This window comes from Anguilla rostrata, chromosome 11, assembly GCF_018555375.3.
Source record: "Anguilla rostrata isolate EN2019 chromosome 11, ASM1855537v3, whole genome shotgun sequence".
Lineage (NCBI taxonomy): Eukaryota > Metazoa > Chordata > Actinopteri > Anguilliformes > Anguillidae > Anguilla > Anguilla rostrata.
Window position 1 is genome coordinate 20,636,404 of NC_057943.1, and position 23,899 is coordinate 20,660,302.

At 45.0% G+C, this 23,899-nt stretch overlaps 1 protein-coding gene across 2 annotated transcripts in view; it reads right to left on the reverse strand.

The window, feature by feature from the left end:
• Window positions 1–1,086: 1,086 nt before the first annotated feature.
• The window catches only part of slc2a4rg (SLC2A4 regulator), a 43,601-nt gene continuing 20,788 nt past the window's right edge, over window positions 1,087–23,899 (reverse strand). Inside the window, exons 3-9 of one of the 2 annotated variants that reach the window (XM_064298662.1) lie at window positions 15,159–15,259; window positions 13,707–13,948; window positions 10,152–10,252; window positions 7,939–8,206; window positions 6,923–7,027; window positions 6,053–6,174; window positions 1,087–5,506 (exon numbers count right to left, since the gene is read on the reverse strand). In XM_064298662.1, coding sequence (XP_064154732.1) covers window positions 5,395–5,506; window positions 6,053–6,174; window positions 6,923–7,027; window positions 7,939–8,206; window positions 10,152–10,252; window positions 13,707–13,948; window positions 15,159–15,259 — 1,051 coding nt within the window. In that variant the 3' untranslated portion in view covers window positions 1,087–5,394. The remainder of the gene's footprint in view (window positions 5,507–6,052; window positions 6,175–6,922; window positions 7,028–7,938; window positions 8,207–10,151; window positions 10,253–13,706; window positions 13,949–15,158; window positions 15,260–23,899) is intronic. The other variant, XM_064298663.1, reaches the window with a different exon arrangement.

Genomic DNA, 23,899 nt, shown 5'->3' on the forward strand with positions numbered 1-23,899 from the left:
TACAGTTGTCAATTTTATGACAATGCCTGCTTTAATAGAATAGGTTTACAGTGGTGACCTGTAAAAATGGTATTCAAACAGTGGAGCAAACCTTGGTGTAAATAAAAACTTGGGTGAATATTTTATGGAGGGCTCAATGTCTGCATTCAGTCTCTGGGCATCTGTCCTGTCCAGGTTTATAGTACTTGTCCATACAGTATGTTTTTTTATCATTACACACATATGCATTTTCACCCATGAACATCAGCACTCCCCACAGTGATTTTATTGGGGGCAGAGGCTCACAGATGTTGAGAAAACTTTCAACAGTGATGGTGAGGGGAATAACTGGCATTGTTAGGGTGCACTCATACCCTTGATGACATCATTATTTGATCATGATTGCCATCAATAAGGCATGTCTTCCCTTCAGAAAGTGGTGTCATTTAAGAAACAAATACTCTTGTCAACGGAGCACAAGCCCTTGACTTATGGTTTAAAGATCATGACACTGACTAACTGTATGTAATGGCCTTTGCTGAGTTTGAACCTCCTCCTTTCCCACAGGGACTGATACATTTTGCCCCAAAATACTGACTGAGTACCTCTTCACTGTACGGTCTGTTTAGGTTAGATGTTGTAGGCAGCCAATTACGTCCATTCATTTCTGATCACAGGTGTAGCTGGAGGGCTGGCTTCAGACTATGAAAAACTCAAAGCAGTAATGCCAGTTAGAACCCCACATGTCAACAATGAATGCAGCATTTACATTTACTTGGAGTCAATTTTATGTCATCCATTAATTTGCTATTTTATGTTTTATCTTTTATATTGGCAACAAAAGGCTCTTTAAACCAGGCCTTAAAATTCACCTGCTCTTGTATGCTGCTGTCTCTTACTTTGGATTTTTTGATAATTCATATTTTTATTTTAATTGTAAGTTTTTGTAAAGTGCCCTAGGACATAAACATGAATAGCTCTATAAGAATTTGTACTACATTGCTCAATTTTCACATCCTAAATTCTAAAAATTGGCACTTTACACAAAAAAAAAAAAAACATTTTGGTTCCACAAAATCTCGTCAATCAAAATACTGAACAGACAAATTGAAGAGAAGGACAGCTTTAATTCACGTTTATTTTTTCCAATATTTTCAACCATGTAATTGTCCAAATGGAAGTACATTCCGGCTCTGTGCCCTGGCTATACAAAGGCAGACAACAATGCAATGCAACAATCCTGTGGGCCAAAGCACCATTGCCTGCAGCCACGGGACTGGCTGCCAGCACAGCATGGTACAGTAAAAGTCTGAGATCTCGTAAGAATTCAACAGAATGTGACGGCCCAGATGTGGCACATCTGCAAACATGCAAACCTCAGACCAATCAAACAAAACCCGACGATGAAAACACACAATCAAAAGTGCGTCAGTTTCTCGCGAGCCGCAGCTCGGTCAAACACCGATGGCACGTATCTGAAGAGAACAAAAGAAAGACGAAAACAAGCGATTTAAAAAGGAAATGACAGAAGCACAAATCTGAGTCTCGCGCTCAATGGAGCTGCCATAAAACAAAACAAAAAAAAGCTGTACATCAATCCATTGGCTTAGCGCTGTCTTGTTTAACGCAACACTGAAATTTGAAAACCAAAAAAGCTAAATAAAAAATAAAAAAGGTATTTTTCTGCACATTGTTTGGGTTTGGTTAGCTTAACATCCTGGCTGGACTGTAGGGTTTGCCTACAGTGTGTTTGAATGCACTAAGGGGTGTGAGCGAGAGTGCGACAGGTGGACAGAAGGACAGATGATCGAGCAGACAGAGAGACGGACACACTGTCAGGCAGCCCAATGGAATGTGCAGGGCAGGACATACAGAAGTTCTTTTCAGGGGGAAACAGATCAACAAATCGAGTTTGTCCTGACCGACAACAACAAATACAAAGTGAATATCTGGAGCAGATCAGAGTCCATGTTGTCAGAAACAAGTCATATCCTTTTAAAACATGACACTGCAGAAAGGAAGGAAAGGAGCAGAAGCATTATTGCATGTGGTTGGATTATTGATGTGATACAATGTGAAATTAAATGAACAGCTGTGAACTTGTTACTGTTTTAGATTCTGAATTCAGCCCATAATACAGAATAAGACACATAGAAACCAAAGCCCGATGGGGTCTACAAAAACACCCCCAGGACCACCTACCAAGGGAAAAAAACATGATTAGGCTTTTTTTTTGTAGTTTTTACATTCATCAATGTTTTTCCCCACCCCACAACATTTACTGTATAGTATATTTACATGTTATCTTCCATATAACTTTTCAATTGTTACAAAAAAAAAAGAAATCAGCAAAAATCATCTCAATTCTATTTTAAAATTTTCCATTCTATAATACAAAACATAGAAAAAAGATGAAAATGAATCAGGGCGTTCTTTACTTTGCATGTCTAGGAAAACATCAAAAATAACTATTTGTTGTGAATCATCACTGCCTCCATAGATGAGTTTATCTGTAATCAAATCTTCAGCATACACCCCTGTCTGAACTAGTTTGTCTTTCCCCTAATTACCTTTTTGTCACAAGTGTGAGCTGGAGGCAAAAATCATTCTGAGTTAAGTTTTTCTGTTCCCACTGCTTTAGCTCAGTTGGGTAATGCACGTCCATTCTAGTGCAACAAGGTGGGAAAAGTGCCTGGCAGCGTGCTAATACACTAGTATGAATCTAGCTGGCCGGAGAGAGGCGGGCCTTATGTAGTCAAAGGGGCGGTACAGACAGAGGAGCACTGCTGTTATTTTAACTGATTGGCTAAAAAGCCAGCAGAACAACAGCATAATAAATCCCTGCAAGGAAGTTGTGCTGCTGCCTATCAGAAAAGCAGGTGGCAGTGGGAGGAGCTTAGTGGTGTTCCACGGCAATCTGTCCAGATGCCGTATTATCCAAAACAACCAAATACCCTACTAGCACCTCCCATGAGTGACTCACACACTTAAATCTCATTCTACAGGGGAAGACAAAATATGGTTATATATGAGAAGATGAATGGACAGAATAAAGGAGTTATATTGGCTAAAATACGAAAAAAACATGGAGCCTTTACACACAAGCTACTGTATCTGTGCTACATCTAGCGCTTTGCATAAGAAACAATATACTTCACTGACTGAAGGCCTATTCCAAATGATGACCCCCAGTCAAACTACAGAACCCAACAGCTCTCACTGAGGGAGGCAACAAATGAAACTGTCTCTGAACCCATATTCCAGAAAGGCAGTGACGACCAAAACTCATTCGCTTTAACAACTTCAAATGCTGCATATAAAAATTCCACATACAAAATATGTCTTTGTGCAGTACAAGTTAGTGCAAATCAATTAGGTTTTTTTTTTTCTTTTTTTTGCTCTTCCCATTGGCACTTGGTGAAGTTTTCCAAACATGACTAAGACTCGCGCCCCTTCGGTACAGATCTGTGCTTTGGGGCGGCAGGGAAGCTTGGCGGCCGAGTGTTTGGGCAGGTCAGTGCCTGCCGTCCGTCCGTCCTCACCGAGTTACGGACAAGATTCTGTGGGTCCCGGCAGCCTGCCACACGTTGCCACGCCCACTGACCTCAGGTCTACTGAGGGGCTGGGAAATGTGGAATGTAGGCATCGCCAGGGCAACAAGCACAAATCTGGGTGTCAGGGAAGGAGGCGGAGCAAAGAGTACAGAGTCATAGATAACATAATATCTACTATTCTGAGGGAACACATTTGAGCAAATGAGTTGGGAAATAACAGAGTCAATCCTTTGAGTACAGAGAAAGGTGGTAGAGTCCGTGTTACAGCAGAAGATACATTCAGTGGTGGCGGTATCAGAAAAGCTGAGCAGGACGTCCATATTTTCATAATGTCATCAAGTGGATCGAAGTCCAATATCAATCCAAGCAAGGTTTATGGGAAGCAAATAATCCCTTTATAACAGTAATGCATAGACTTTAATAAGCTATAAACAAGCATATAAATGGCGGTGTGTTACGGTATGAACGCGAATAGAAAAAAAGCATTAAATGGGGCCATTAACTGCAATTTTCATTTACAGCCAACAAATCATGGTGTGTTTATCTACACTCTCCATGAGAGAAAAATTTCAAACAGAAATTCTACGCTAACCCAGAAAATACTCTCCAATGCAGGCATTTAAAACCCTCTCCAATAGCAAGTCTTGAAATAAGATGCCATACACTTACATAATACTGTGTATTGTTAAAAGACAGCAGATTATCAATATTTCAGATATTTGACTTATCTGTATACAACACATGTATGCTCAGTATTTCAACATGATATTCATGATTTTTTTTGTATGACTGCATGCTGCAACTCTATGTCAAAGGCATGAAAAGTCTACAAATATTTGCAAATACATTCCCACACATGTGCATACACTGTGGTTAAAGCCAACAGTGATAATCTGAAAGCAACTTTAAAAATCCAAAAGGTGCATATCTAGACAGACGTAAAGGAAAAATAAAAGAAAAATATTATTTCATTTAAAACAGTTTTGGAAATTCAAAGCTGAGCTTCATTTTGGTGATATAGCCCAAGACCAAAGACCATCTTTCAGTTGAGAAAGAGCCTTTGAGATGGCCTACATGTATTATTTGCTTCCCAAAAAGCATTAGGAATCTCTGCATTATTTACCATTTAGCAAAGAGGAAATATTCTCGTGAAAATATTAATGTTCAGCACAATTTCGACAATCACATTTAAAGCAGATTATAGATCTGTTTTCCTTTGGTGAAAGTGCTGCTTAGAAACACAAAATGATTGTTTACAAGACCACTTACAGTGGAGAAGAATCTGTATAAATCACAGAAACATTGTTGGGACCAAACTAAAGACAAAGAAAAAAAATCTACTGATAGTCAAATATCAAAAAATAGCTTACTGGTTGTTTTTTAACCGGGCAGAAATAGCGTGTTGTGAAAGTATATTACACTGAGAGCTTATATCCGAAATCTTCGGTCAGATGTGTTTTCTGATGAAGACATGCAAAATAGGAAAATACAAAACAAGTATTATAAGCATATGAATCAGATTTCTTTTTGTTTGTTGTATGTTTGTTTTTCCAAGTACTTTACAAAAAAAGTTTAAACCTACATAAACATTGCTGCCCAAGCAATAATATTCTTATTTTTGTCCAATTTTTGATTTTGTGTTTTTTTTGTTGTATTTCTATGTGTTTTTTTTGTTAAGTATTCTGTATTCTTTTACGCAGGAGGGGGTTGAGAGCCCCCTTGTGCACAAAGCAGTAAAGCCCTGGGGTTTCGTCACAGAGAAACCGATTCCCCGTGTATGCTGAAGGGGTCAGGGGTCAGGGGTCGGGGGTCGGGGGTCGCCGGGCACCGGCGAATGGGAAGTGTCTGTCTCTTTAAGGGCTCAGTCAGTGAAGCGCTGGCAGGCCTTCTTCCAGCGGCAGGCCGTGCACCACATGTCCTTCTTCTCCATGCCGTACACCTTCCGGCACTTCTTGGCCTCTCCACGCGGCTTCCTGCAAACGCACGAGAGCCACCCAATCAGACGACGGCAACGCGGCACACGCATTGCCACCAAGGCAATTTAACCATCCCTCTCTTCCTCTCTCTCTCTCTGTCCTGTTTGTTTTCCTTCCTTCTGCGCATTCAGCAATTACAATTCGACTGCCAGAATGCGAGTATGTACAAAAAAAATGTTGCAGATTTTTTTTTATTTTTTAAATGCTGACCTGGATTCAGGCCGTGTGCCGCCCACACACTTCTGGGACTGCATACTCCTCACCAAATAATTACGGGTTTTTATATCGCCAGGCCAGAGTAAACATGAACTGTATATACCCTATGTTTTGGTATACCGGTATGAATTTCTGCAACAGTATGGGGTTTTGCAATACTGTCGCCTAATGGCATGTCATACCGTCGATAGTATGAAGAAAGTCATGTTATTTTGGCTATATTGCCCAGCCCTACTTATAACAGTGCTACAGTTCAGACCTACCTGCTTTCTGGGAGGCTTTTAAGATTTGAGAGCTTGCCTGTGCACAGTGATGGACTGCACCTACCTTGTCCCGGTGGAGGGCTTGGGTGCTGGGGCAGCAGACGAGTGGATCTTGGTAACAGTAGCATGCTGGGTCGGCTGCCGCTTCTCCCCAATACCAACAGTGCGGATCTGAGACACAGGACCCTTTGTGGGAAGAAGAGGTCAAAGGTCACAAGCATGAGTGTCCAACAGCCACACCAAAACCCATCAATGAAATCTGAAACATCATAAAACATACATGACACATTTGCCACATAAACATTTTAAAGCTTGCATATTAATACCCACACATTTTAAAGTATACATCCATGTACATATCTCAAAAAATGTGTTGTGAAGGGCTTAAATGTAGAGAGACTGAAAATCCACAAATAGACTTATCAGGTCATGTTTAAAACCACAGCTCTTACTGTGCAGGGAGCAAGACATACAGATTAAGCTCACATCTCAGTGGTTCACACTTTCTGGCAAGAGTACCCAAGAAACAGGAAACAGGAACTCATGCAAGAGCAAGAGCAAAGGCACAGTGTTTTTCAGGCATCCCCGAGGTAAACACTGTCACATCAGAGGTAAAAATCTCTTTTTCTCAGGCATCTTTCTGCTGTCTTTTCTCTGGGCCACGAAAGGCAGATAAACTGGCAAATGCAAGAGCCTGTTTCTAAGGTGTTTTTTTTAAGTTTGTTTTTTTTGAAAAGGCAAGGAAGCAAACTGACATAGAAATTTATACACCAGGATTAGTCATTTATACACCAGGTTATATGTCAGCTGAAGTCACCCACGTTTCATTCTTTAAAAAGGACAGGTGAACTAGAGTCGGGCTACAGCAGAAGAAGACTGGAACTCTGAGGCCCTGGCGCTGAAGAGAAAGAGGAATGAAGGGAAGCCATCTCACCGGTAGCCCTTTAAATATGATGGGGGGTGACTGCCAGGACATACTGATCCCACTCTCACTCTGAATGAACTTGGAAGACATGGGAATGCTCACAGGAGCAGTTGCCTGAAAAACACAGTGCAGGTCAGTGTCCATAAACACTGCCCTCCCCCCCCCCCCTCCATGCAAGGCGGAAGGCCCCCACCCCGCAGGAAAGGAGTCCTCCGGGAGCCTGAACGCGGTCCGGCTCCGTGGCGGGTGATGAGTGACACTCAGACATGCACGCACGCACACCCACACTCAGTTAATAAAAGTACAGGGCTAATCATCAGGTCCCTTCGGTAAGTTGCTATAGAAACGTATACATGACACGGTGCATGGAACCAGCTCCGGCTTGACAGGCAGCGTTTTCGCTGGAGACGATTCCATGCCGACTGCGCAGAATTGAAAAGGGACAGAAGCCAATGGCAGCACAAAGGTTAATAAAGAAAGGGCCTGGACAGGAAGGCAGGGTCAGGCATGCTAATCGATAGCCGGCCACCGTGCAGTGAACAACGCAGGACCGTGCGGAGGACACGCAGCCTCCGCCGAGCGTGACCAGGCAAGGCCGCACAAACCAACGAGCAGGACCACATCCATCAACCTAAAGGGCTAAACCATGCTCAGTGTTTAACTGCCTACTTCTGACTCATAGAAGATGTAGTGCAAAGTAATATGGGAAATTTTTATTTACAGGAGAACAAGTTTCACCGGGCATGTAATACAGGACAAAGGCAGTTTCACCGAGGCCTCACACAGCGCATTCCTCGGGGGGGTGGGGGGGATTTAGGTACAGTGCACCGGCCTACAGCACTGCTTCTTCTGCAGGATGCCCTTTGTGTGGTGTATTGTACCTCCTGTTTCCCTCAGGGGTCACTAAGGTGCAAAGTAAGTACACTGAACTGAATGGCTTCGGAAACGCTCACAGGAGGGGGACTTTAAAAATGCCAGTTCACTATACTTGATTGGACGTCCGAGGCTTTGCAGGGAAAAGGTACCTGGTAGGCGTGATCAGTGCGGATGTGGCAGAGCGTGGAGGGCGCCGACTGGCTGAGGGGGGTGTGGCACGGTGCCCCCCGCACGCTGGCGCGGTCCGGCTCCGAGTGGGGCAGCTCCAGGGTGGGGAAGACGGGCGGGGGCGCAGCCGTGGTGGGCGAGGTGGGCGTCAGGCTGGACAGCCCCTCCGACAGCGTGTCCATGTTCACCTCGATCTCGGAGTAGTAGAAGTCCTCCTCGCCGTCGCTGTAGTCCGAGTCGCTGTTACGCCTGTGGGTGTGAGGCCAGCACAGGATGGGGGGGTGAGGGGTGAGGGGACAGGGTTTGGCCTCAGCAGAACGTGGCACCAGTGTTTCTACTTCGAAGCCACTGTCTCAGGGAGTTCAGTTAAGAAACACATTGTAGCTGTATTAGGCAAGAGCCCTGTAGTGTAAGACCATCCACACTAGATCCTTCAGTCATTCAGAACTACCGCCCGATATCTCTCCTCCCTTTCCTATCCAAAACACTCGAACGTGCTGCATCTAACCAGCTCTCTGCTTTCTTCTCTGAGAACAACCTGCTTGATCCCCACCAGTCTGGCTTCAGGCCTGGCCACTCGACTGAGACTGCACTCCTCTCGGTCAGTGAGTCACTCCATGCCGCACGAGCAGCCTCCCTCTCCTCTGTCCTGATTCTTCTAGACCTCTCCGCTGCATTTGACACTGTGGACCACTCTACCCTCCTGTCCTCCCTGGCAGCAACAGGGATCCGCGGCACAGTCCTTGACTGGATTGAGTCCTACCTCTCTGACCGCTCCTTCCAGGTTGCCTGGGCGGGTAAGGTATCACCACCCCGTCCCCTCACCACCGGAGTTCCCCAGGGCTCAGTCCTTGGTCCCCTTCTCTTCTCCATGTACACCAGATCCCTTGGCCCTGTAATATCTGCTCATGGCTTGTCCTATCATTCCTATGCCGATGACACGCAACTCTTTCTCTCCTTCTCCCCATCGGACACACAGGTCCCCGCCCGCATCTCCGCTTGCCTGAGGGACATACAGAGCTGGATGGACAATCACCACCTGAAGCTCAACCCGGGAAAGACGGAGCTAATCTTTATTCCTGCTCTATCCTCTCCCCTCCTCGACTTTTCCATTTCCTTAGGGGACACCGTAGTGACATCATCACCCTGCGCCAAGAATCTCGGAGTGATGATGGACAACAGGCTGTCCCTCTCCAACAACATTGCAGCAGTAACCCGAGCATGCAGATTTTTCCTATACAACATCCGCAGAATCCGCCCCTTTCTCACCACCTACTCAACCCAGCTCCTGGTCCAAGCAATGGTTCTATCCCGCCTGGACTACTGCAACTGTGACCCATTTCAAACGACGACTGAAGACCCACCTCTTCAGGCTGCACCTCTCCCCATCCCTCCCTTCCCCCCCTGTAAATGACTAAACTTAGGGTTGTAACTAGGCAGCTGTTTAATAGGTGACTTAGTTGATGCGCCAGTCTTAACGACTACTTGTATTTTTATTTATTTTTATTTTTCCATAGATTGCGTTGTTGCCGTTCTCGTTGTTAGTGTTAATCAGTTTAACCACCAGGGTCCAGGTTGAACTATGCGGTTGTTCCCTGTACTTGGACCGGTACTTCTCTCTAGGGGTTTCGTCATACTTGTTCCTGGTTATGGTTATACACTTTGTTGTACGTCGCTCTGGATAAGAGCGTCTGCCAAATGCCTGTAATGTAATGTAATGTAATGCTAGTTCTCTGAGCGCTCCTTCTGGATGTTCTGATTTTACTGCCCCAGGTCTGTCGACATTCACCACAGATAACCGCAGCGCAACACAGTGTCTTTAACCATGAAGCAGCGTGCTTTCGGAATGAGTGTAAACAACTTCATTTTATGTTTATGAATAGGCCAATAAAATGATCTTCTTCCCTGTTATACCCCTTTTCCACCAAGAGGGGGCGACAACGAGCAGTGCCCGTTTCGTACAGCTGCAGACACTGAAAGAGGGCAGCAACTGGAGGGAGTAAAAATACACCAGGTGCTCGGGCTTAATCGCTTTCTTTTGCTTCTTCTTCTCGGCAGCTTCTGTTCACCATAATAGGGAAGGAAATGTGAAACTTGAAATCCCGGGCGCTAGGATACGTCCGAGGCGATTTCTACGAGTCGTGAGGTAAAAGGACCACGGGCGAGGTCCCCGGTTTGTTAAGAACACACCTACCCCAGGTGGACGGTACGAACGTGCCGCTGGATCCCTGAGGAGGTGCTGAGGACTTTGTCACAGTTCTTCCATAAGCACTTGAACATCACCTTCATGGAATTCTGAAAGACACAATTTTTTACACACACTTTTACACTCTGGCGATTAGTTTACACGCCACACCTGAACTTAGATTCAGAAGATTTCTCCGGCTCTCCCTCCACCCCTGCGCCCGCAGCTAAAAGGCCAGCGGCACATCAGCGCTCAAACGAGCCTCAGCTGCAGCAGTCTCCTCGGCCGGCATGCGACTAGAGATGAGACGAGATCATTTCGTTTTTTTGGGGTTTCTTATCAATGCAAAATCAAACGAACGCACAGTAAAGAAAAAAGTGGTGAAAGATGAGATGGCGAACGTCAGTAAAGATGCCATCCCCCATCCCCCACAGCAGTCAGATTAAAAACGGCGATCGGCGAGAGAGACGGCTGCGTGTCACTGAAAGGTCTGTGCAGCGGGAGGAGGAATGGGGCTCGGAGTGAGATTATGTCTGCACGCTTAATGGACTGCATTTATTCGTGTCTGTTGGCCTGGGCATTAACAGTTGGCTTTGTGCAGACAGGGATGTGCGGTCAACTGTCAGCTGTTGCTATGTCATCTTAAATGTTCCTCAAGCGCCCTGCCCCCAACACACACACACACACACACACACACACACACTCTCCCCATCCCCCGCTGTAACGCTGTCTCACACTCGCCGCGCGGCCTAAAATAAGGCTTCGCTCACCACCTATTGAAAAAGCATTCCCATGAAAACAGTAACCCGATACGGGCCAGGTTTGTACAACCCCACGCGGATGAAACCCAACGCCGCGCCTCCTCCCCGCCCCCGCGCGCCTCCCCCTCGCTGCTCTGACTCGCCGGCGCGGCGCGCAGTAATCCCAGAGCAAGCGGGCCTTTGTGCCGAGCACCGGCCTCCCCCGGCCGCCGCAGTACGTCAGCGCTCGTGTAATCTCTGATAAAGGCCATTACTGAGATGCGCGGGACGGAAACCCAACCGGCAGATAATAACTCACCATAATCCTGACTTCCTAGTCACTCCGAAGAGCAGGCTTTCTCTCCTCTCATTTATCGAAACACACACACCTACACACGCACACACAACACGGAGCATTCCTTTTCCATTCCCATGAAAACATAGCCACCGTTAAGATATTTTCAATTGTGTGTGAGCTGGTGTGAGTTAATTTTTTGGATGGGTAAAGGGGGGAAGGAAGATACGTGCAGACTGGATTTTGGCATGGTTTTCAGCAGCGAGCCCAAACCCGCATTCCCATGCTTAATGAGAATAGGTGGGTGTGCTTCTGTCGCTCTTTCAGATATCGCCAGTGGGCATAACAAAGCACAATATGAACAGGTTTTCCTGGATCCAGTTAACCCTTACCCTCTAATTTACGAGACTACAACTCATCATCAAATGATATACCACTGGCATTTTGGTGACCCTTTCAGACACCACTGCTCCATGCAGCCTACATAACTTACCATAACTGCATCATAGCCCATCATGACTACTCATAACCACCATATACAGCAGTCATAAGCACTATAGACCCAAAGAGGGATTCAATCTTCACAATTTGACTACACTCTTCAATTGTAACACATTACAAATCACAAATGAATCGTAATGTCCAACAGACCGGAACTGAATCCCAACGCCGTGACTGGCGGTGAAAGTCCCATGCAGTGACACACACTGTGGGTATCCCCTGCTTCACGCAAAACTTAATTAAACGCTTAATTAAAAAATAGCTAGTTGTAAACATTCACATCTTATGGGCAAAAATGGTCAAAGGTCAAATAGAGCCACCTAAATACTAATGTTTACAGATGCAATGCAAGTAGCATGTCAGAGGTCACAAAACCATAAGCCAAGGCCAACACAAGGCCGGGATGGGAGACAGGTGGCCCCAAGGGCCGTTCTGCATTTTAACAGCAGACACACTTAGCACTCCAGACATGGTTCTATGAATTGTATTTATTTATCATTCAAAAATACAACTGTTTCATATCATTCAGATAAAGGTCCAAGTGTCTAAACGGTTCCGGCATGCCAGCAGTAACTATTGCCAGTTCTACTTCTTGGCACATGCCAGTAAATTGACTCTCCTGGATACATTCAACGAGGGCAACCAATCACGTGGGTGCTGGTATCTCTACTGGTCACAAAGGTTAGCCTCGGGGAAGAAACTGTCAAGTGAAGAATAAATAACCCAATTTTTCTGTTTTATCGCAAGCTCTAATGAAAGAAACTCCCTCCTCTCTCATAGGGCCCCTCCCCCCTCCATCCCAGCATTACCACAGGGGCTCACTGCATCATGATATTGAAACCACATTTACATCTTGGACTGGTTCCATAGGAGAGAGACAGAAAAAAGAAGGTTTCGGAGCGAACTATATCATGCTACGCGGGGAACAGGACGTTACCTGCCGTCTCATGGCCAAGGGCACTGTCATAATTCCTAAATCGCATTAAGCAAAGGTGTTAAGATCTCATCGGCAAGGCCAGAGAGATAACATGTACAGGTGACTTTCAATACAAACTTGGTTTCTCATACAAAACAAAAAAAATATTCAGGAAAATAAAATTAATATGATGTACAAAGTATGAGCCTTACTCATATTAAATATATAGATATAAGGCAAATATAACAAATACATGATAAAGTACATAAACCAAAGAAAAAAACATTAAGTCCAATATTTAATGGAAGAAAAGTCTGCAACGTATACAAAAAAAGCCACAGAACATTGGGAAATTTCATTGTAAATGAATGTCCAATTAATATTTATGCTGACCATTTTCAGAAATGAATTATGAATGACAGAAAAGAACTACGAAATATGTAAGTAGATATTGAAAAGGTACTTATTTTTGGTATGGGGTGACACTCCTGAGCTGCTATCTGAACTGTGGGTTCAGTACACCCCTCAGGTCTACAATACTGGCTCCTCTGTGCTATGCCACTTTTTGGCTGGAGGGTTCAGAAAAAGGCAGCGCCTGATCTCTTTAGCGCTCCTCCACCCCACTCCCATCTCCTAAGTCTTCAGGGTGTTCCATTTAAGTAGCTTTTCAGTTGCCAGCAGAGTTCGATGAAAGAGATTTGATCCTACTGCTGACGTGCAGCATGCCACAAATTATACATGACAATCAAACACGCGAGCAAACGTGCATCGCCCCGGCTTCTGATTGAAATGGAGTAGCAGCAAAGGATTGAATGAATAGGCCCGAAATGGCAAAAGCCAATAATAATGCAAATATAAAATTAAAAAAGCCATATCCCATAATGCACCACAACTCCCTAATATATACTAAACCTTATGCACATTCCACACCTTATTTGTTCTGTGTTCAAGCCCAAACTCTGCGTCCAAAAATATAATCTATTCTGGTGCACAAAGATCCCACAAGTTGTCTTTATGACCACTAAACCAATATTCCACACCCAGGACCGTACTAAACCTAAATCCGACCCTGTAAATGTCACTCCAGCTCATTCCCCTCCCATTCATCATACCTTGCGCTTCCTGGGGATCGGGTCCTCAAACAGGAAGTGAGTGGTCTCCGACTCTTCGATGTTGTCATCCCCCTGAGAAGAGAGCAGGAAGCTCTTGCTGACGTCATTGGACAGCGGCGGAGATGGCGTGGAGGGCACCGACTGGTCGCTGGCGTCCCAGCTCCAGTTTCCGCTGGTGGAGCTGCTGTAGCTGGCAGACAGGCTTTCCTTCCAGCCCCTGCTGGTGGGCTCTGTAACTGCAGCTACATAAAAATAAAGACTCTCTCAAAATGTGTACTAATGAATAACCCGCTAACAGCAGCCATAGTGCATATCCTCCTGTGTACGGGAGCAGTGTCCTTTTCCATGGTAACAGATATTTACTTCAGCATAGTGGGTAAGGAACTGGGCTTGTAACCAATAGGACACAGGTTCGACTCCTAGGTAGGGCCCTGCCGTTGTACCCTTGAACAAGGTACTTAACCTGCAATGCTTCAGTATATATCCAGCTGTATAAAATGCATGCAATGTAAATGCTATGCAAAAAAAGTTGTGTAACTCACTCTGGATAAGAGTGTCTGCTAAATGCCTGTAATGTAATGTAATGTAATGTAAAAGTTTCAGGTTGCATATTTCATGATAATTTACATGCCAATAAAAACATAAAAGTGAATCAAATGTACAGGGAAGGCTGTGAGAAATGAGAGCCCATGAGACACACTGAAGAAAGCTCTGTTGGTGTTATATCATGAACTATTCATATTCTGAGCTTTAGCGCTGGGGCTAAATATATAATATTAATTTAAGCTGAGGCTAGCCCTTTGCTGACCTTTGTAACGCTGAGCTTAATGTGCATAAAGTTCCACGGCAAAGCTGTGGTACCTAATGCTTCCACGGGAGGTGGAGATTAAGGGTTTTTTTTTGGCACTGCTACTGCAGTTTGTTCAGCCTCATTTATCCTTCGCTCGATGAAGAGAAATAATCTCCTTTATTTTGTTTTGTACATTACAGGGTTAAAAGGAAGACCTTGTAGAGCTTGATGGATTTGGGCTTTAATTCTTATCTGCATTTGCATGATTGAAAACATTGCTGCTCGTGACATAAGGCAGTGTAATAAACAGAGAATGAACCCAAACCATCGGCTCCATCTGTAGCCGTAAGAGCAGAGCGGAGCAGGACCGATCCTAATGCTTCACAGCCAGGCTGGACCCGCCGACCACCAGACGCTCTGCCACCTCATCACGGGCCATTTCAACAACTCTCGGCCCCCACATCCCTTCATCTAACTTCACTACGCTCCTATTAAAGCGAGATTTGGGTGTCCTGAATGACAGTGGAAACATAGTGCTTCTGTATGGCCGTTTGAAAATCCTGAAATTGATTCTCTCAGCGTGCATCTGGAGTATTTGTGGGGCGGATTTGCATGGAGAACTTGCGGGGCGGGGCTGTGGCTGGCGAAGCGGGAGGGGGTACCTTGAGTGCCTGCGGCCGGGTTGAGCACCATGGGGCTGGTGGACAGGGACGACAGGACCGTGGCAGCCATCACCTCCTTGTCAGCATGACCGGATGGTTTTCTGCAAGACAGAAAGATGAGACCCCTGTGATCCAGTGACATAAACCAGTGCTGGGGAGGTGACATCACAATTCTGATGACCTGGCAGCATCCCACAACACAGTGACCATAAAGCCAAACGCATTACTTTTTTCAAGGTCTGTGTGACATTGCGACAAACACTGTGATGATGAAAAGATGAACGTGGGATGATCTTGTTGTACGACCTATAGGTCCCAGACATCCCGTGGACCCTCATGGCTCAGCCAATCAATGACATCCATCAGTCTGGGATGACAGTTCAGAGAACCAATGCCATCACATAATTCTTGCAATTACTTTGCAAAAATGATGATTGGGCACTTGCTTTCTCAGCATACAGTCCAACTCAAAGGTTCGTCAAAGAAGTGCTTCAAAAACCCCCCAACAACGTTAACTACAAATGAGCATTTCTTTTTCTGATCCCGCTGAGATCCTTGTTTTTCCCAAGACCACAGCAAGGCTTGACCTGTCGCTGTGTTAAAGGGGTCTCTGTTTTTTTCCGGCTTGCGCCAACTGGCCAATTGTTATTGCTGGATGCCAAATTGGCAACCGCTCAGGAAAAGCCCAGCCCGGTGATAAATAGGCGGACTGACGCATATCAAGGCTTTTTATACAGTAACAAAAAAATCAGTTTATTGCGTGTAATGGAAAGTTTCAGTGTAATAATAAACAGAGTCTTGTGGTCCCTAGTCCCCTGATTTGTTCTTGCTTCCTCTATGCAGCACAGAGCAGATTGATCCACTTAGTCATCTGTCTGTCCTCTCTGTCTCTTGTTCTGTCTTCACTTGAGCCCCTCCTGGCTGTCACGGGGGCTGTGTCTTCCTGTGAGAGGTCCAGGGTGAGCAGAGCGCTCGCTAATGGGGTTCTGATCGGCCTTTAACCAAAACTGTGTTGAGAAAAAAAAAAAAGCGGTGTTGACTGCGTGCACTGGTGCTGAGCACTAGGACAGAGGACTGTAAGAAAGGGAGGGGGTGCGTGGGGGGGAGGAGGCAGGGAAAAGGGGATTGGCTGAGAACAGAGTGGAGTGGGATGTGAACCCCGTGGTGTCCGGTGGGGCTGCTCACTGCCGCCTAATCTCTCTCTGACGAGAGCGCCATTCTGCGCCGTGCGCCGGACCTCTATTTATACTGCCAGATAGACTGGCATTCGGGGAAAAGGTCACCGGCTCAAAAGGCTGTGTGGCTGGGCGGAATCCCCACCGCACCATGCACAAGACATGGCGGACAGAGAACACAAACAATCAGCTCATGTGAAATGCTCACAGAAACCTGATTTCTCGTTATTACATAACCAGAGCTTCCCTCTCGGTTAAAAAAGTCTAAACAGTTTGCGGCTTTTTCCCCCTCCCCCGACACTATATGAAGTATGTTTTCCGTTTCCCGTGTTTTAGTTTTCCACTTGGCAGCTGAAACTTTGATTTCGAGCCAGACAATTCGAGTGTGCAATTGGTTTTAATGACGGTGAAATATCTTACAATGCAGCCGAGGTGGCAGTGGAAAATATTAAAAAAACGTCCTTGAGTATTTTTCTGCACGGCAACTCTGAAGAAGACTAGCCTGGTTCCAACACAGCCAGGGGCAGAGGAGAGGCAGCGTTCGCACAGACGCTGTCTCTTTAAGAGATACTTGCTGGAGTTCCTCCACCCCATCCCCGCCCCCAGACCGCTCAGCTACACAACCAGAGCAAACTGGTTTGGGCTGTATGCTAAAGCCAAGCCGAAAACTTGGCAGAGCTCAGCAAAACTTTAGCCAAAACTTTTTCTGCCTTTTTTTTTTTTTTTTTTCAAGTGGGTCAACTTCCAAATATCACAAAAAAACAAGGTCTGGATTAACAGAACACAGAACGAAATGAATAAATAAAATCTCAAGCGAACGTGCCCTTTCACAAAGTGAGACAAAAATAAAAACCAGAGGAAGGTGGTGATGTGGCGCATTCGAATTGCTTTCCCACACAGGGGGACGGACGGGCCCTTCGCGCTGGGCCACGGGCCTCCGCGGGGACGGGCTGGAGATTCGACGGCCCCGTGGTGAAGGTCGGGGGGCCGCCCCGTGCGGACGGTGTTGATTAAATTGCGCGTGCGAGCAGGAGGGGAACTGGCTCTCAGGGGTGAGCACAGGACTGGATGGAATGTTTGCTGGATTCGGAGGGCACACTTTGCATGCCTCTCCTGTGATAGCAGGTGATTTCACACTCACACCCTGTCCCTACTTGAGACCAGTCGCACAGATTTTTCTCCCATTATCAAATTTTGTCTTTTAAAAAAGGGGCCCGACATTCATGCTGTGCAATAAATTACGTGGAGTACAAAAAAATGCAATTCCCTGGCATGGAAACGACTGGCACTGACGAAGTGCCGTTTGGTCTTTGTGGAGCATCCAACTCAGAACTTCCAGTTCCAGCCAACCACTGCTCTGTCCCCACCCCCGTCCCCCACCCCCACCCCAAACTCCCCAGACACACCCCTTCAATATGAGACTAATACTCTCCCCCTTCTCTCCTGACACTGAAACATTCCGACTGACTGTGTTTCCCGTAAGAGTTCTCAGTGATGTTCAGCCAAAAGATAAAAAAGAGGGGATATATCTGTAAATTAAATTTTAATTGCCTGAAGCTAGGCTACTCATTCTACTTCTGTTTGTGTTCCGTCGCTGCTTTATTTAATCTAGTGTCAACCTTAATATTTATTTTTACGAGTGGGATTTAAAACATGCATAGATACCATAAATACATACGACTACAGTCTATTGTTACAGTTGCTTATGACATATAACGTAGGCGAAAATGCTGGTTTGGCCTAGGCAGAATTGCGGGAAATTTCTCTGGAGAAAAAAAAAGTTTTAAACCGTTAAACAAAAAAAAAAAACGGCTAAAAGCGAGTGGGCGGACTGCCTAGGGAAGTGGACTGTGGCTGTGGAGCGCACGCAGAGGAAGGCGGGAAGGAGGCTGCTCGGGAAAGGGGGCGTGGTCTCTCGCTGGCTGCACGGCGGGGGTGGTCCATGGGGAAGGCAGCTGAGCACGGCCTTGTAAAATGGATCCGCGGACCTGTTTCCTCAACATGGGGGAAGCTTGCGCTTCGGAGATGCAGCCCCATCTTACGCCGCTCTCCTTGGCTGCGAACACGGACTTCCATTTAAACGGTCAGGCTTGGCCTCCCTCCAACCGTGACTTGCGTTCGAAGAGCTCACCATTCACACAAACCCATCTGGATATGTCTGACGGTTTATTTGAGTGGGAAAACATCCAAGGTCTCTACTTCCTTCTCTGCGTCTTATTTTTGGATGGCTGTAATCACTTCAGTGAGCACTGAAATATAAAGCTGACAATCACACAGGTTGGCTGAAATCTCCAAATTAGACACACTTTGAAGGTGTAATTAGCCTCAGTGGTATGATTGACTGAATCCTACAGGTTGTACAAAAGCTCAGATTTTCTTAATGAAAGCAAGCCACACCTACACAGAAGACTGAGTTTTTACGATGAAGGAGAAGGCATACCTCCATACTGGGTGTGTGTTGTGAGAGAATAAATGCCCCGCCCACTCCCCCCCCCCCCCGCCACTAGTTGGCCCTCAGCCGTCTCGGCGCAGGTTGGAGCAGGCAGAGAGAAGCAGTGCCACTCCCCCTCCCCACCCCCACACGCTGGCTGCGAGTGTCAGCCGATAGCCGGCTTAAATAAACAAGCCGGGCAGCGCAAGATAGTGCGCCGGAGGAATGGGTCGTTTAAATATCTCGTCTCCCATTGGCTGGAGCGCAGCCAGTGGAATGGCAGGCCAAGAGCTCAACACGCAGGCCACAGGCTGAACTCCAGCAGGAGAGCGACTGCAACAGTATGAAAAAAACAAACACAGAGCGGCAGAAACGGTGCTGCTCGGAGAGCTGTGGTGGCGCTCTGGCATTTGGGGCGACCCGCTGGAGGGGGGCAGGCAACTGGCATGCGCTGTCCGTACCCAGGGCGGGAGCCCAGCATGCTCTTTCAGCGTGTTGCACTTCCACAGTGCTGCCGGAGTAGTGGACACAAAGCTGGTCTGATCCTGTTGCTACCAAAAGCCCCTGGAGCCTTCTGAATTCAGAGACATTTCTAAAGACCAGTCAATTCACTTTATTCAAGGCCAGAGAAAGTATAAATGGACTCTTCTCAGCACTGCTGCTGTTGTAATGCTCAATCCCTCAAAGTGAATAAACTTGTAATGTGTACTCTTACATACGCATGCACACGCATACACACAAATGTGCACAGACACTTTTCAGGGTTGAAGAGAATGAAGTGAGAGACTGACAGTGAGAGGTAGAGACAGAGAGGAAACAAGAAGTAGGAAGAGACAGAAAAGAGGGGGAGGAGAAGATAGGAGAAAAGCTAAGAGGGAGGGAGGGATGGAGGAGGAGGAAACAGGGCACTAGAGAACAGGGAACACATTTTGTGGGGTGCGGGCTGCTTTTCTTGGGACAGGGTCTCTCACGAGGCCCATATATTATTATTATTATGATTCGCTTAACGGGCAACATAAAGATGACTGTAATGCACAAGCACAACTTCATATCCAGCTCATGTTGGCAACAGTTAGCTTGCGCTCACGCTAGCAATAGTGCAGCTCAATGGAGTTCTGTTTCCACTTGATACAGTCTCTCCAATCCGTCCCCACCAACGGTGCTTTATGAGCAAACCACACCAAAAAGGAACCTCTCCAAAATGTGGACACTGAAATATGTGTGGAAAAACAGATCTGAATTAATAGTTGAAATAAACTTTGAGAAATGCTGGGAGGACATCCAGGTTGAGCCTGGCAGAGCCGGGGGTCGGAAATGAAGCATTTTATTTGTTCTTGGAAACTGAGTTTGCGCACACCAGAGGCCATTTTCACATCTTTAACTCTCCACTTTAACATTTTTCTTTAAGTAAGGATGGAGAGAGAGGGAGAGGGAGAAAGACTGTGATGTGTGATTCATCATCAATAATGGCCTTACCTATACAACTCCTCTCATGACTTCCTTGAGACTTCATGTGCTTCTCAAGACAACAGGCTGCTTACTAATGCATGTTATCTGTTGGAAGCACAGGCCGTTTGTACGCAGTTCTTAGTAGTTCATTATCTGGACTTCAAGAATCTGCTTCACCACATTTTTAAAGATTTTTTTGTTAACAGCTTAATTTGTATTTATTGCTCTATAGCTCCAGAATAATGTATATTGGTTTTAATTTCAGTTTGAGGAGATGTAATTTCACTTCTGAAAGGCCTTTCACAAACAATTAATCTAAATGAACTGCAAACCAGACACAAAAACGAAGGACCCTACAAGAAACGCTTCATGTGGCCGATCACCAGTGATGAAATGGATGTTATACCGATTCCCCTAAAGAAAACATGAAAATGTGTCTGATCGTATACGCCCTTGTGCCATTACAGAGGTACAAAGAGCTGGGAGGCTTCCCCAATTTCAAGAGTCTGGCTCTCCAAAGACTGATTCATGGGTACGCTGCAATTCATAATGTCTGCAGTTCAAGCATATGCTCCAAAAACTCCTTCCATAACTCAAAAAGAAAATGGCATGAAAGAGCGCCTAGATCCAAAAGTTAGACGCGCTGCTTTGATAGCCAAACTACTGTTGCACGAGAAACAGTATTTAAATGCACACCCTACCTATTTAGCTATATATTAAGTAATGCCTTGTGTCATGTTACTGGTACAATAATATAACCTTGTGGTGCTGGACTTTTACTGGTACCACAACTGCAAAAATAAAAACAACGAAATGTAAAAAAGATAGCATTGTAAAAAAAAAAAAAAAAATGTAGCATGTAAGAATAGTGACCTTGTATCATTTTCTTTCCTTGCTATACAGTGCTGATACTATGATAAAAAAATTGTTCAGTGTTTTTTGAATACCATTTAAAAAACCATAAAATCGTCCTAATAGTCCCTAGCCAAAGTCGTGCAATGCGAGACAGAAAAAGAGCTGGTACGAGAGATTATGATGTTTCACAACCACACGTTTTTCAAGGATACGTAATCCCTACAGTTCTGTAGAGTGTGCACCAAGCTGTTGAGATGGACAACTTTTCAACACTGCAAAGCACATTTTTCACCCAAGTGTGGCAGCTCAGATGGAATGAGCCTGAAAATTCATGCCACTCTAAATATTAAGGGCGTTTAGAAGGTAAGGCCTGTGAATAAAAAAAAATCGATAGCGATAATGAAGAGAAATTGATCCATTTCCTACTGGTTCTACATTACATTTTTTTTTTTTTTCTACACTTTTCCTTTTCCTTACATTTGTTTGCAAATGAGCAGGGCACTGCAAAACTTTCTGCCTGGCAGCCAATCCACTGAAATATGACCAAAGATGTTTTGTTAGCCACGTTTGCTTGTATCTTAGACGAAAATCAATTACCGTAATACAGACCACAGCCCGGCAGCCCTTTTATAGATTTTATTTCAAAACATCACATAATGATATAATGTTGTGTCGGCTGACCCAATAGTGAATATATTTTCAAAGGCCAGACCTAAATAAAAACACAGGGCTAAAGTTAATGCTTATCTTTTGAAGAGACATCACCCCGCACACACTGTCCACATCTAAGACGGCACAGTTGTTGGGGAAATACATGTCTATATTTAACAGCAGACTCGAGTTACTGATACAGCATAAATCAGGGGGTCCAGCACGCAGTGCCCGCATGGACGCGCTGGAAACGCTCCAGCGTGATCCTGAGCTCGGCCTCTCCGCTGTACCCCAACACGCGGTGACGTGCCTGACCTTCTCGCTAGTCAGGGAGAAAACAAACTTCGGGACGTTTTTTTCTTTTACACATTTGCATATGGCTCCCAAATACCCATTTCACACACATTTGTCTTTGATCTTTAAAGGAACAGTTGGCCTCAACCTTTTTCAGGTATGTGAATATATTGAGTATAAAAGCAAAGCCAAAGTCATGCATGTAGCCCAATCCAGGATGCTTACCTGCAAGTAACTACTAAATTGTTGTACTCATATTGACGAATACCATTAACCGTAATCCTGATTAAGACAGTTTTAACCAGTGCAAATATTCACCGCGTATCCTTTCATACACACTCCATGTAAACACAGCAGATCACATGTCCTACCTCACACAGACAGCTGAAGTGAGATATTCACTGCCACCCAACCCCCATACTACACACCCGCCACAACCTCCCGGTCTGTTAAATCCATTTCACCACCTTTGAGAAAACATCAGAAAGTGGTTTCAGGATGTAGATGTGTGTCACGTTGTCTAACAGGAGAGGAAATGCAGAATAATTGTACCCAGCATGCTCAAGTTGAAAACAATGTACTTTCTTCTCAAAACCCTAGGTATTATTGTTCTAGAGGAGAGGAATGCTTAGTGGCTATTCATTTATGGATGGATGAAAATATTCTCTGGAGTGTAAAGACTGAAGTGTGCCACTTGGAGATCTATCATAGAGCCTCACTGCTAAAAACATCACTGTTCCACTACACGGAATTCGTAATAGACCCTTCATTTACGGGAAGATAAATATTTCGGATTCAGCACTAAAGTCACAAATACAACAATTAAGGGCTGGGTTTCAGTAAACCGCTGTATAAACTCAGCTTGAACAGAAAAGTACAGTGGGCAAAGTTTCACAGACAAATGATGTGTGCCAGCAAACCCTTGGGCTCTGTACAGATTTTGGGAGCAGACAGTTCTGTGCATATCACCGTGGTTAAGTTGTACTCCTCATCATCACACAGGCTGACCCCCAGCTAGCCGATGCAGCCCATGTAGATGATGCTGCAGTTACCCAGGCTCTTGGTTTATGGGCTTGTATTTGAGATGTATTGAGCCTTATCTTTAAATGGAGCAGAAGATGGGAGGCAAGAAACTGCACACGTCATACAGGACTGAGTGTGTTAGTCTCTGCTTGCCAAAACCCTGCTATTCTGTTTCATGGGTGCCCTGTGCTTAACTGGCCTTATAAACATACGCAAAAATATAAAAAAAATATTTTAAAAAATAAATAATTGCTGATGTCATATTGTGTGTCTGTGTGTGCATGTGCTACCAGGCTCTTTGTGATTTCTGAGCTCTCCAGTGCTCACTTTCTTCTTAATCATGTTCAAAACAGTTGACTTTGGTTAGCCTAAGGTTTGTCATATGTCTCTGACTGTTTTTTTTCTTATTTCTCAGCCTCATATTGGCTTCCTTGACTTTCATGGACACAAGTTTGGTCCTCATGTTGACAAACTCCAATAAAAGACTCGAAAGGCAACCAAAAGGCTACAATGAAAACTAGATACTGAAAGCTCTTATGCCTACACTAAGGAAGCAATTGATCACACCTGACTAATCAGAAACACCCGTGAAGCCTTTTGTCCCGAACATTATGGTGTCCTGAAATGAGGGGACCGTTTACAAAAGTGCTGTAATTTCTACATGGTGAAACCAAAATGTATAAAAATGATCTTAAATAAAAGCTGAAAATGTGCACTGTAACCACACACATATATATATGTATACACACACACACACACACACACACACAGATATATATATATATATATATATATATATATATATATATATATATATCTTGTGTGTGTGTGTGTGTGTGTATATATACAAATTTCCTCCGTGA